The sequence below is a fragment of the Anser cygnoides genome, chromosome 4 (assembly GCF_040182565.1).
Source record: "Anser cygnoides isolate HZ-2024a breed goose chromosome 4, Taihu_goose_T2T_genome, whole genome shotgun sequence".
Taxonomy (NCBI): domain Eukaryota; kingdom Metazoa; phylum Chordata; class Aves; order Anseriformes; family Anatidae; genus Anser; species Anser cygnoides.
The window spans coordinates 44,795,182-44,808,106 of NC_089876.1; the positions used below are offsets into that span (position 1 = coordinate 44,795,182).

General features: G+C 48.4%; 1 protein-coding gene across 1 annotated transcript; it reads left to right on the forward strand.

Annotated features, from left to right (window-relative positions):
• The first annotated feature begins 2,340 nt into the window (after positions 1-2,340).
• REELD1 (reeler domain containing 1) lies at positions 2,341-12,548 on the forward strand. Its single transcript, XM_066996034.1, has 8 exons — positions 2,341-2,738; positions 3,786-4,117; positions 5,252-5,474; positions 7,384-7,553; positions 7,667-7,874; positions 8,293-8,571; positions 9,306-9,369; positions 11,952-12,548. The coding sequence occupies exons 2-8, from the start codon at positions 3,898-3,900 to the stop codon at positions 12,546-12,548; spliced, it is 1,761 nt and encodes a 586-aa protein (XP_066852135.1). The 5' UTR covers positions 2,341-2,738; positions 3,786-3,897.
• The last annotated feature ends 377 nt before the right edge of the window (positions 12,549-12,925 follow it).

Here is a 12,925-nt window from a genome sequence, read left to right on the forward strand (position 1 = left end):
TGCACTACGTTGCTGAAATTTCAAATTACACGGTCTATAGACTGTTTTAATTATCAAGCTATTATGGAGCATGTACAATTTTCTCTAATTCTATTTTGAAGCCTCAACTGAGTATTTTTCTCTTCTAAAAATCTGTAACACAAATGTTGCTGAGAAATCAATGAAGAGGATGTAAGTTGTCTTACATCCCCTCCTCTGTGCCAGCTTCCTACTAACAAAGAAATTTATGACAGGAAAAAGCCAAAACTCTTGCTAGTGACAGCAGTGCCACATGATCTTTCCTAGTCTGTGTCTGGGCCCCATCACAAGAAGGACATACAGAGCCTGGCTGAGCAAAAATGACTCCAGTAGGTCACAGCTCTGGCCAGAAAAGGCTGAGGCAATGCTGTCCTGTTGGGTGATGCAACCAAAGGCTACGGGGAGGACTATATTTCTTAAGGAAACATATGCCTGTCACTTGGCATTAGAGCCTGCAGCTGGGGGCTGCTGGTAGGTGCTCATGTCATGGTAATGACTGTGACGGGATTTTTCCATCTCTATCAGGAGGTGGTGGTGACGTCTGGTTTGACTGCAGCTTTGAAGCCACTGAGTTCTCCGCTCGAGAGCAGACAGCAGGGATGAACTCTGCGCCAGGCTGTATTTCAAACCAGCCCAGCAGTTAAAGATGTGCTCAGGCTGTGCAGATCTCTCTGACCTGGCACTGAGCAGAGCTGGTGTACCTACACGCAACACACTGCGTGCAGCCCAGTGCCAGCTCCGAAGTGTGCAGGGACAGCTCCGCGCTGCGTTACATCCCGTGCTGGTGCAGGTGGGTTGGTTCTGGTCTCATCGGTTTGAGGCTCTGCTGCTTTCTCCCATACATTTCCACAGAGAAATGAACCCCATGAACCCTTGGGGGCCACTTGCTTCAGGACCCCCACCACTCCCTGTGCTGCTGAAAGCCACTTGAGGCCTGGAGCTCACTGGAGATGGCACAATGAAAACACGTGCTCAAGGCAACCAGAAGCTGAAAAAGGCTGTGTGGTACTGTAACACCACACTATGACTCAAAGACACACTTACCTGCAATGCTGGTGTTTGGTGGATTCAAATGTTTTCCCTACACATGGGCAGAGGTCTGGAACTGCTTCCTTATTACACGGGAATTACAAGAAAGGGATTGTTTAACTTGGGAATAAGTTAGTAAGGAATAGCCAGAAGAGCCTTCCTCGTTTCAAGAAAGGATTAGGCACTATTATAGCATTACTTAAATGCATTTTTTTTTTAATATATAAAGTATGGGCAACTGCAAACTGAAATAGAAGCAATAAAACAAACTGTCCCTCTCCTTCAACTACTACAGCTAAGACTTTCTGCTTCTGCTGACAAAAAGAAGGAAAACTATAAGCCTTACATTATATCCTGAAAATCAGTGGATATAAAGCCTTTTTCACGTACAGATCTCAGATGAGAGGCTAGTACCATCAATTCCACACTTTCAAACCAGTCAAGCAGATGAAAGCTGGGCTGTCACCAGTCACGTCTCCCCAGCACCACACAGCAGCTTCATGCTAAGGCATGTATTGACCACCTCCACTCACTGCCCAGGGCAGGGTGTCGTGGTGTCTGCCACGGCCGAAGCACCTGCAAGAACACATTTGTCAGCCGAGGAGGACTCAAGGATACCAAACCCTCTTCATTCACCCCTACAACCGTAAGTGCCACAGCTGTCTGCGTTGCCCTGCCACAAGGCCAGGGCCGGGCCCTGTGGCACTGTGGGCACCTGATGCTGCCTCCTGAAGAGAAAATGGCCGCTGAGGTGGTCAGTGCCTTCATCCCTACCTGAGGCTGCAACACGCCGGCATTATGCTCAGCCCCTTCTAATGGGGGCTCTGGGGTGATGAGGATTGGGATTGGGATTTCCAAACAGGGCTGCCGGTGCCATCAGGGGCCTCCAGCAGCACCTGCACCAACCTGGCGATGGTGGCCACGAGTCCAGGCCACCACAGCACCCTGAAGAGACTAGGAAGACCCAAAACTGAGCTGGGAAGTCAAGGGCCAGGACCAGCACCATGGTTGGGCACTGGCACAGCTCAGGCAGGGCCCAGGGGTGACCAAGGACCAGGTCAGTCAATGAGAGGACATTGGTATGGCCAGAGCCACTTTGCTGTCACCCACCGTGCAGCCTCCTCAAGTATGGCAAAGCCGATCACAGGCAGGGTGATGACAGGCAACAGCGATGCTTTTATGGCCGTGTTGATTTCGTACTGGCACACAGACAGGCTGTTTATGCAAATCTGCGCACAGCACAGCCACAACAAAGCCCACTTTCAAGCTTTTTGGTTTGAGTGGGGTAATCCCTGGTCTCACCAGGGACCTGAGGACGAGGGGAGCGTACTTGGAGAAGCTGGCACCCTGCCCCACCCAGAGGGGTCCCAGGGTGTCCCACTCACACCCCATGGCTTGCTGCTGCCCCCCCCGCTCCCTTGCTATTTGCCTTTGTTTTCACTGCAGAAGCTTGGAGATTTTTTTTTTTTTAAAAAAGGGGGGGGGGGGGGGTGGGATACAAAGGGGAAAACTAATGTGATTAAGGCTGGATTTGGGCACTGCCGGCGCGTTCCCGTAGGCAGCGGGTGTCAGCAGTAACAGCTGCTGCACTTCCCATTAGAGGAGAAAGCGAAGAACTTCGCTGACGGGATGCGTCGCCGGCAGGCTGAGGGACGCGGCGGCAGTGAGCGGGGAGGTGCGTGTGTCCTGAGGTAAGTGCGTGGAGACAGCGCGGACCCAAACCTGGACCCAAAACCAGGTGTCCAGGGCCCTGGAGGTGACGTCCCCGCTGCCCGTGAGTGTGTGGTGAAGGGCGCGGGAGGCAATGGGGGTGGGATGGGAAGGGGGAAAATGCAGCCTGGGGACCTCCCAAGGAGCAGAGCTGCTGCTCAGAGGTACTTGCATGAGCTCCTGAGAGAAATCTCACCCAGCAAGGGAGATTCAGGTGTATCTGGAGGGGAGGCTGGCACTAAGAGCATAACAGCATCCTGCCTCTAGCACAGGGGCTGGGGTGTTTGGCAAAGGCTCCTGTGAATCCCAGACCATCTTCTGGAACATAACTGATGGGAACGTGATGATGCTCGGCTGTAGAAAGTTAAACTGCATCCATCTGCGCCCAGCTTCATCATGTGATTTTTTTTAAGCGTCAGCTGGTGAGTTTCAGAAGTGATGTAAATGGAGGTGCAGGCTAGACCGCCTCGGTCTCTGATTCCTTTTGATGCATTTGCATCTAATTTGTTGACTGAGTGTAACGAAATCTAAGCCAAGAAAAGCTGCGTGTTCAAAAGATGCTAGAGTTACATTAAAAGCAGGGCTACCTGCTTTATGACACGTTACCACTCACAGTAAGCGTGGTGCTCTCACTCTTCATCTTCACTTTCTAAAGTGCAGTCTGAAAAATCGGAATAAAATACTCTTTCTAATCTGGAAATATGTTCTGTGCCAGCCACCAAATCTGAGTGACACGAAAAGCAAGGCATGCGAAATATTGAACTTCTAGAGTTCAGAAGAGGTAGAGGGTCCTGAGCTGACTCGTGAGCATATCCGCACAGAGCCTTCTCCTCCTGCTAAATATGACCCACAGTTCCGGAGCAAATCTCTCCCAGCTATTCACTCCACAGATGCTTCACAAGAAATGCATCCTCTGGTGGGGTCTCTTCCCTCCCAGCCCCAACAATTTACTTCAAAATGTGAAATTCTGTGGATTCCCAGAGAGGCTCCCTGTGCTACAGAGATCGTTTATTCCTCTTCGTTTAAAGGCTGTGGGAAAGGCTGCTCAGCTAATTCAAAGGCGACGGACACGCGTACAGACTGCAGCTGCCAGAAGGCACTGCTCTGAAGTGAACCTGCCTGCTGTCTTCCCGACGCAGCATGGAGGACGGGAGGAAAGTCCACCTGGTGATCGCTGGCTGGGTGTGCACAACCCTCTGCCTGGTTTCCTACACGGCTGCCTTCTCGCATGGCGCCAGTCTTTCCGCCTGTGCTGACATGATGCCCAAGCACCTGAGAGCTCAGCTGCACAGCCCCAGGAACAACTACATTACCATCCACACCAACATGTCCTTCTACTTCCCAGGAGACAAGGTTCCAGGTGAGGAACAACTGCTGATTTTATATCTTAGCCAGATCTTTCCAGTCATGGAAAAAAAAAAAAGTGGTTATTAATTCTAGCTGGTGGCAGTTTCACAGACTTTCAAATTACATCCACTTGTGACTCAAAACCCTGTGTACTGAGCTTTCTGGTCTGTGGTCCTGACTCAGAAGAGCAATTATTTAAGAAACTTTCATGCATCTAAAAAACACATGCTAACTAATCGCAAGCGATGACATTAATCTTTGTGAGGGATGGGAAGAGAACTTCCACGTGGCACTGCTCCAGGTGCGCTATGCTGTGTGTCTCATCACTGGGAACTGAATGTATTTACAGCTAGATTCTGTTTGCAGCACTTTGCCTAAAGCTTCCTCAGGTGGTGTGCCTAAAGCTTCCTCAGGTGGTGCCTGGCTCCAGATTTTCACCATGTCGCAGACCAAGTGGTTGCCAGAGCGAGCTGGTAGGTTCGGATGCTTTGGGTGGGATTTGTCTCAGCTGCGTCTCAACCACACAGGAACCCATCACACGCACTGGCACGTGAGAGGCACCTCCAGAGGGCAAGCCACCTTCTCTGCCTCTCATGCCTGCACGGAGACAGGATGAACCATCCCCGGCAAGGGATGGGCTCTCTTCAGGCCATGAAGGGGGTAAGGTGACTGCCTTGACTCTCAGGGACAGTTGGGCAGTATGACCCACCCCGAGCAGTGCTGCACCCAAGCAGGAAGCAGACAGAGCTGCGAGGTTCTGTCCTCCAGCCTGGCCATCTGCCCGTTCATTCCCATCCAAAATAATACTCCTCTGAGGGCAGCGAACAATCTTCTGCATAGGCACAGACCCAAACCTCGCGCCTTAAAAATGGCTGCAGACTGCCTAACGCAGCATGGTTAGCAATATAATCAAGGGGGAAAAAGACTCGAGCAAATTGTGCAAGGTCATATGGCAAAGTTAAGGGTAAAGTCTGGCCCCCTGAATCTAGCACATCCAACATAGATTGTAAGGACAAATATTGTAGGATGTTGGTTTCTTTTCAATGGCTTTATTTTGATTTCACAGTGCCAATGGAAATTCCATTTAAAAAAAATAATCTGAGAACTGCAAGACAGATCCCTTCATGTCCCATGTCTTGTCTTGCAGTGACGGTGAGGAGCAGCCGGGATTTCATGGGCTTTTTGCTTCAAGCTCGCAAAGTGTCTAACGATGAAATTGCTGGCACATTTGTCTTCATTCCTCCTGGTTCCAAGCTGCTGACGTGTTTTGAAGATGGTGATACTGTCACCCACTCGGACAAGTCCCTGAAGAGAAACCTGTCCTTCGTATGGAAGGCACCAGACCAACCCATTGGAGACATCAAATTTTTGTAAGAACATGTTGGCTCCTAACCAGAACTAGTTTCTGCGCAGTTTCAGGTTTTCTCATTTTTCAGTTTTCAAGGACTTGGCTGTACTTTTCCATTGTACTTGTCCAGCGTGGTGGTTTGATGTCTTTTGAACCCCATATAGCTAAATACTTATCAAATGATGCAACAGTGCCCCAGCTGGTGTATAAATCTCCATTTGTATCTGCTGGGTAGTGCTCCTTTTTATTTACATGGCCACTATTTTCTCAGAATAAATGCACTGGGAGATGACAGCCTAAGCACTAAGGACATAGAAATATTAAGGCACAAGGAGAGAACTGTGATCACTCTGCCTGCCTTTCTAAATAACACAGCCCATAGGACTTCCCTGCCTACAGGACAATGTCATATATCATTGCTGTGTTGATTTTTTTTTAATTTAGTGGTTTTTTGTTTGTTTGTTTGCTTTGTGTGTGTGTTTCCTTGTTTTTATGTTAAATGCAAACAGAATTATTCCCAGTAGGATTAGTTAGGGAGCAAAACTTGGGGTCAAAAAACAGGGTCAAAACTTGACATTGCTGTTCTGCACCGAAGTCAAAGTATTTTGGTTCTGATCTGGAATGAAGTTAAAATTTTTCTAACTGGCTGTCTTAGAGGGAGAACAGTGATTTTTCATTTTAGAATAAATTGTTATGTTTTGACTTCACAAAATTGCTCAGAAGCTGCTGGGCCAGATCCCTGGCTGCTCCCCAAAACATAAGCTTCCCGGTGAGTGCCACGGCTTGTGCATCTCATCGTGATTCAACACAAATCCATTGAAACAAAAATATTTTTGCTCAGCATTTCCATTTTGCCCACTGCTTCAGATTGGAAAATATTATTAAAAACATGAAAAAAAAAGAAAAAGAAAGCAGATAAAAATAACCCAAATGCAGCAATGCCTAAACCTAGCCACCCACTGCAATTCTTCCTGCACCCTCTGGCTGTTGCCCCTCCAAGCTGACCGCTCAGAGCCTCTCCCTGCCGAGGCCAGGCTGTGCCCCCACACGCATGCCATGTCTCCAGCAGAAACCTCCAGCCGTTCCCTTCTCCCCTGCTCTCGCCCCATCTCCTGTGTCTGCTGTTGCTTCTGCTCTCAGATCCCCCACAAAATTATTTATAAATCAGTAAAATTTGGGCAGATTTAAGGCAGACAGCAAAAGGCACATCCTGCAAGGGTGACCCCAGCCACACCGTAAATCTGTGTTTCAAAACTTGTGTCATGGCATCTGAGAAGACTCCTTGCTGCACTTAAAAACCTCTCCCAGGAATCAGTCAGCCTAGGAAAAGCAGGGCTGTTTCCCCCTATCTAATTTTCAGAAGCAGCTGAGCAATCCGGGTTGAAATTCTCCAAAAAGATCCAGCTTGAATAAGGCTCTGGGGACGAATGGCTAAAGGCTGTCCAAGCGCAGCTTTGGCACCTGACAAAAAGCAGAGCGTGAGGCAGGCGCAAATATTGAAGGGCTGAGAAGACAGAGCGCCTGTGTTTTTTTCTACCTATTCTGCTGTTTGTACAAGTTACACTGACTTGTTTTAATTAGTAAATACCTCTGTTGTTTCCCTGCCTACGGAAGATTATATGTAGAGCTATGCAAACTTCTCCAAATGTACTCCTACCAACACAGCTAATATAATGGCTTTTTTTTTCCTCTTCCATTTCTGTTCCCACACATTTTTTGATTGACCTTAATTATGAGTGATCCTTCAACCAGTATCTTTCACTTGGGACCTGCTATCTTTTATTTGTAATATAAAATGTGTGATGGGCTAATCCTTTAAAATATTTTTGTGCTGCCTTTAGATTAAAGCACTCCTTGTGATTAGCTAAGCATTCGGATCTTTTATTAATGGTACGGAGTGACTAAATTCCTTCATCATTATCTTTTAACAGCATCTCTGTAGTCCAGTCATACTTTGTTTACTGGGCAAGGATTGAATCTGCTGTTGTGGCTCAACAAGCGCTGAACACCACGTCTGCTGGCACCAAGAAGGCCGGCCCCCTGACATCTGCATCCTTGCAGGAACCCGATGACCCACGTGTAGCTGACACAGCAAGCAAAGGTACGTGTTTTGTTGCTGACAGCTTCAAGCAGAGCATTTTTACAGCTTATTTCTTGCAACCACTGAAGACAAGTGTGATAAACAAGCTACAGAGGGCCATTTAACTTTTTTAGCTGCCAGCGAGATCAGCAATGGCCGTGAAGAACTTCCTGAAGTGAGGGTACAAGTCGGCATCCAAGGTAACAGAGACGGTCCCAAGAAAGGTAGCAACAAGATAGAGAGAGCTGCCAGATCCTATGACTTAAAACCTAAAATGCTACTGAAAAAACTAAACATACTTTGCCTAAAATCCCGTCTCCTAAAGACAAGCAAATGTAGTTAGCAATACTGCCTAAATAACATCTCTAAATGTGACTACTACCCTTCAGGCATGTAGTTATTTGTATTTACGCAGCCTCTGATCGGTAAAATACTCAAAGAATTTACTTAAACTACAATCAGATGTGTTTCTCAGCCTTTTTGGCATGGCATCAAGACTGAGTTTTAATTATTTTACTTGAATGCCTTTTAGGCAGTGGGCTTTGCTCTTTACTGCTGCTTTACTCTCCATCTGGGTTCCTATCTAAATTAAGTGACTTAAAAAAAAAGTCATTGCTATGATCCTTACTAGTAAATGCTAGCACCAAGTGGGATTTGAAATAAACAAAGCAAAGAAAGTCGACTTCTGCTCCTCTTCTGCTTTTTGCTCTGTCTCCATGTCTTTCTTGCAAGGCTCCAGCTCTCCTGCTGCTGCCCCCAGCTCCCCCCAGCACACCAGCCCAGCTCCTGCCAGCCCGGCCGGCCTCACCCCAACACCAGCACCGGGGCCAGGTTTTGGTGCACACCCAGGTACATCGCCCACTGCCGAGCCAACGCTGTCCCAGACTTTGCTGGGCGCATCCAGCAGGAGCGGAGGGAGCAGCAACTCCAGCGGTCCGGGGCTGGAGCCATCACTCACCTTCCAAGAGCCGGGCACGGCCAGCGCTCTGCAAAGCCTCCTCTTCCAGGACTACGCCTCCAGCCAGAGCCCCTCTGACGGGTACTGCACGGACACCCGATGCGATAACTAGGCAGTGGGACCAGCCGCTTCCCCAGCAGTCTTGGGGAAGGAAATCAATGCTGGTTGCACTGCGGGTGGATGAGGGTCCATGGAGCAAGGCATCTGTGACTGCAGAGGGGATGTGAGAAGGTGTTTGCTTGCTGAACTTTCCAAAAATAACCTTTTGGAGATGGCACACGCCAGACAGTAGCAGTGAGATAACTGAGAGCAGTCAGAGAACAGGCCTTCTGCTGATTAGCCCAGCAGAGCTGCCTAGCCAGGTGACTGAAAAACGTGATAAAAGCTATTGACCACAATCGATTGCTGAAATATTTTTCTAAAAGTGTGTGCAAATGTTCAAAGAAATGGTGAACTTAGCAGAGCTATTTCTCCACCTGCAGGGAAAAGGAAGAAAGGATTTCAGGCAATTATGAAATTTTGCCTTGAGGGTGTCTACTCAGACGTCTTAAAAGGTTCGGGCCATATGACCTTTCATGCAAAGTTTTATACAGTGGGTGTAAATGAGTAAATGAGGAGGGTAGGACTAAATGATCAGATGTTACTAAAAATATGACCCTGTATGGTGTGCGTTGACTGTGTGTATCATGAGGTTGCTCCAACAAGTGGCACTCTTTACAAAATGTGCATACTGTAGGCCCCAGGGGTTCTTCTAATGTGATCTGAAGCAAGAGATACTGTATATTAACCGTGTCTTTCCTGTTTCAATATTTTAGAGCACAAAGCACTGCCAGCACTACCAAACCATACCCGTGTTTGATGTGTAAAGAAGATGGGCAGGTAAGCACTGGGCATGGGGAGGATGTCCTCTGCAATGGCAGGAATTGTTGGAAGCTGGTGAAAGTTCTAAGAGAAGATGAGGATAAAACCTCTCTGCTACTTCACAGGACCAAGCAGCCTGCGTAGGTCTCCAGAGTGACTAAAACTACTTTGAGACTGTTAGGTTTTATTTCTTTAACCTTAACTTGGAATTGTTTTTTATCTCTGTCTTCTTTTTGTTTTGTTGTTGTTTTTTTTCCTTTCGAGCCTGATGCCTGGACTTCTGAGTCCTACTGCAAAAACAATGTGAGATAGCTTTTCCATACGTAACCATGATCATGACTACAGGCTGCTGGATATGTGCATTTTATTCCAGTGGAAGGCTGAGCTATTCCTTTCCAGAGGTGCCCGTTACATTCACTGGAGGTCAAAGATTTCATCCATTCTGGTAAAAGCTGAGGATGCTTTCAGAGGGCAGTTCCACACCACTCTGTGCACACAACAAACCAGTATTCTCCTCAGTCTCCTAAGGGTGGTAGAAACTTTAAAGCCTGTTTCCTTGTTTTCCATCAAGTCAAAATGTTATTTCCTAATAGCACACTAAGTCTCAGAGTGCCCTCCAAAATGACTCTATTTCCCTAGTAGCATTTAGCCTCTCTTTCTGCCCTTTTTCTTTTGCCTTTTGAAGTAGTCACCTCCCTGTGGTGTCACTGCGGGCCTGCTCTGTGTATAAAACTTAAACATACAGAGTCTGCATGGCACTCCTGGGACCTGCACTGCTCCTCTTGCAGGGACAATGTCCCACCTGTCCCTGCAGGGTGACTGCTGGGGCCCAGCACAGTCCTTCTGTTCTCTGCTGTGCACCCGAGACAGCTGGGAGAGCTGGAGATGTCAGAGGGGACAAGCGGGTGAGGGCGCCTTTTGGGAAGGAGTGACCCTAGGAGATGGACGGACAGGTGCAAAGTGACAGCAGACGTGGGGGAGTGGTGGGGCTGCACTGAGAGAGAGAGCTGTGAGCTGGGAAGAGCATGTGGGTAAGTGAGTAGAGACACACGTCTGGCAGTGCTATGGAGAGAAGTGAAGAAATGGCAGAAGACGGTAACCAATGGAAAGGAAGTTACTGTGCAATGCAAGACCAGAAGAGCATAATGAAATAAAAATACTGAAAGGAGAGAAGCAGTACAAAGAGAAAGAAGAAAAATGGTGAGACAGGGCAAGGACATGCAAGGAAATTCCATTTCCTACAGTAAAGTCCCAAGTCCTGCGCTATATCCCTACGTGAGCTGACATTATGAGGTCTAGCAAACCATACACACGCAATATTAACTTTGCCCATCAGCTACCCTACAGCTTGCAGTTCAACCACTGAAATTCTTTTATTTACTACCTGTGTTTTACTAGCACCTTCCTTTCTTCAGAAATTGTCTCTTCCACAAAGGATGCTCTGACACCACCCCCGCCTCCCTTTGGGTCACAGCTTGCCAGGGTTCCTACCTCAGCTTTGTGCTCCTGTCACACGGCCTTCCCAGCAAGCTTTAGAAATCACCGGTGATGGGAGAGGGTGAGATTTTTCTCCGGTGTAATTAATGGATGTGTGAAAAAGCCTGCCAGGCTGGACAGGCTGGAGAGTAGCCAGCTACTAAGGGCCAGATCCAAATCTCAGTGGAGCCAAAGAAAAGACTCCAGTACATTTCACAGGTTTTAGATTGGGCCTCAGGTGCGCAGTGGGAATGGAAAAATTCTGTGGGGGCCTCCTAAATTGCAAGATCGTTTCACAGTTAGTCTTGGATGATATTTGCAGCAAAGCCTGGACTGCAGACCTGGCATGGGGTGGCTGTCATTTTGTGACTGATGAAATAAGGTGCCTGGCACCAAGCAGAGCCCCTAGAAATGCACCGGAGCAAGGAGCTCTATAACGTGTGGTTAAACCGTGCTGAAGGGCAGCAGATTTCAAACTGGCTGTGCAGACTGAGAAACCAGGACAGGCCTTGGGGAGAGTTCGCAGCTTTTACGGGACTGCCCCCGAATTGCTGATGCCAAGAGCCATCTCAAGCCTTCTCAAGGCCGCTCAGCTCCATGGCCTGATCCACAATCTCAGAAGGGCAACGCTGAATTACAGGGGGCCCACTGTGACCCCAATCACAAAGCTTGGCTGGGAAGATCACACCTGTCCTTTGAGCATGACCGTGGCATAACTAAAGGCAGGAATTAAGTGATTTTTCTGATAACAATGCCTGTGAAAAATACCACTACATCAACAATGGGAGCTGCAGACCTTTACTTATGCAAAGCAGTGACCTTCCTCTCTGCCTGTGCCCTTCATCTCTGCCCATTCAACACGCTTACCTTGCCCCTGCAGGATCAACCACCAGTGCCTCACCTCCTGTGACTACTTGATACAGAAAGAGCAGTTCTGAATCTAGCTTGTTTCCTAAACGCTACCGAGTAACACAGGGGATGAAACAAGAGTTTTTCCAAGGCCAGGGGATGCTTGAATCAGAAACAGAGCTGCACAATACAGTGGAGTTGGTAGTGGATGAGAATCTAATCCGCCTCCTTTCCGTTCCCTCACTGGATATTTTGTCATGTTTTTGCTTTCAAAGGCAAGCACTGAGAACGGGGCCACCTTGAAAACCTCCCTGCAGGCAACAGCGTCGTGGTCTGCCCTACAGATGCGCCATCACCTGGGTGAAGCCGCTGTGACAACAGCCTGGTTTGGCGACGCGGACACTACCAGCAATTTGTTGTTGGCTTCGAGGCGGATGGCAGAAAGCAAGCCGTCACTGCCGCTGGAGGAGGTAGGCTCCGTGGGCAAGGAGGAGGAGAAGGAGGTCAGAGAGGAAGCAGGTGGGAATACACTGCCGTGGGTGACCAGACCAGCTCCTGAATCTGCTGTTCCTGGCAAGGGAGAAGGCTCTCGCAGAGGGACCCGTCTCATAGCAGCCCAGCTTGGCATCCTCCTCGTCTGCACAGCCGTCCTGGGCCTGGCTCTGGCAGCTGGCTTGCGCTGCCTCTACACCCAGTACTGCCACAAGCGGACAGAGGTGTCCTTCAGCGAGCCAGGCAGCGACGTCGTCACCGTCAGAGAGAACGGGGAGATGATGCACTTCCGCAAGATCCGGGAGAACAGCTTCGTGCTGGTCCAGGCTGAGTACAACTGGGTCAGCCCCCCCAGCAGCGGGAAAAGGAGAATAATCTAAATGTTTGCAGCGCTTAAGGCAGAGCCACGTAGGTAAGCCAGCTGCCCGTAGAGGTGAAAATGGCCCAGATGTGCAGAACACGGACTCTAGAAAGCAGTAGTGTCGTTTGTGTATATGCACATGTAGAGGTAAACAAAAGTGACGCAGCCAGTTCAGACAGAGGTGTTAGTCAAAAATATCTAAGCTCCTGCTGCTAAGAAAATAAACGTAGATAGACTGTTCTGTGTTACACTTACCACAATTAATATTGTATATCTGCTCATTAACTGTCATTGCAGCCATTACACTTCCCCTGTTGCCTTAAGGGTGTAGCCAAGAATAGAAATTCTTCCTCTGCACTGTACTGTTGTCTCCTATTTAATCTCAGCAAAAGTTTC

Excerpts from the sequence above, each read along its gene's own strand:
- REELD1 (XM_066996034.1), top strand. The coding sequence starts at position 3,898 with ATGGAGGACGGGAGGAAAGTCCACCTGGTGATCGCTGGCTGGGTGTGC. Across the intron at positions 7,875-8,292 it reads AAGACAAGCAAATGTAGTTA|CTCCCCCCAGCACACCAGCC; the intron begins GCAATACTGCCT and ends TGCTGCCCCCAG. Across the intron at positions 9,370-11,951 it reads TGTGTAAAGAAGATGGGCAG|GCAAGCACTGAGAACGGGGC; the intron begins GTAAGCACTGGG and ends TTGCTTTCAAAG.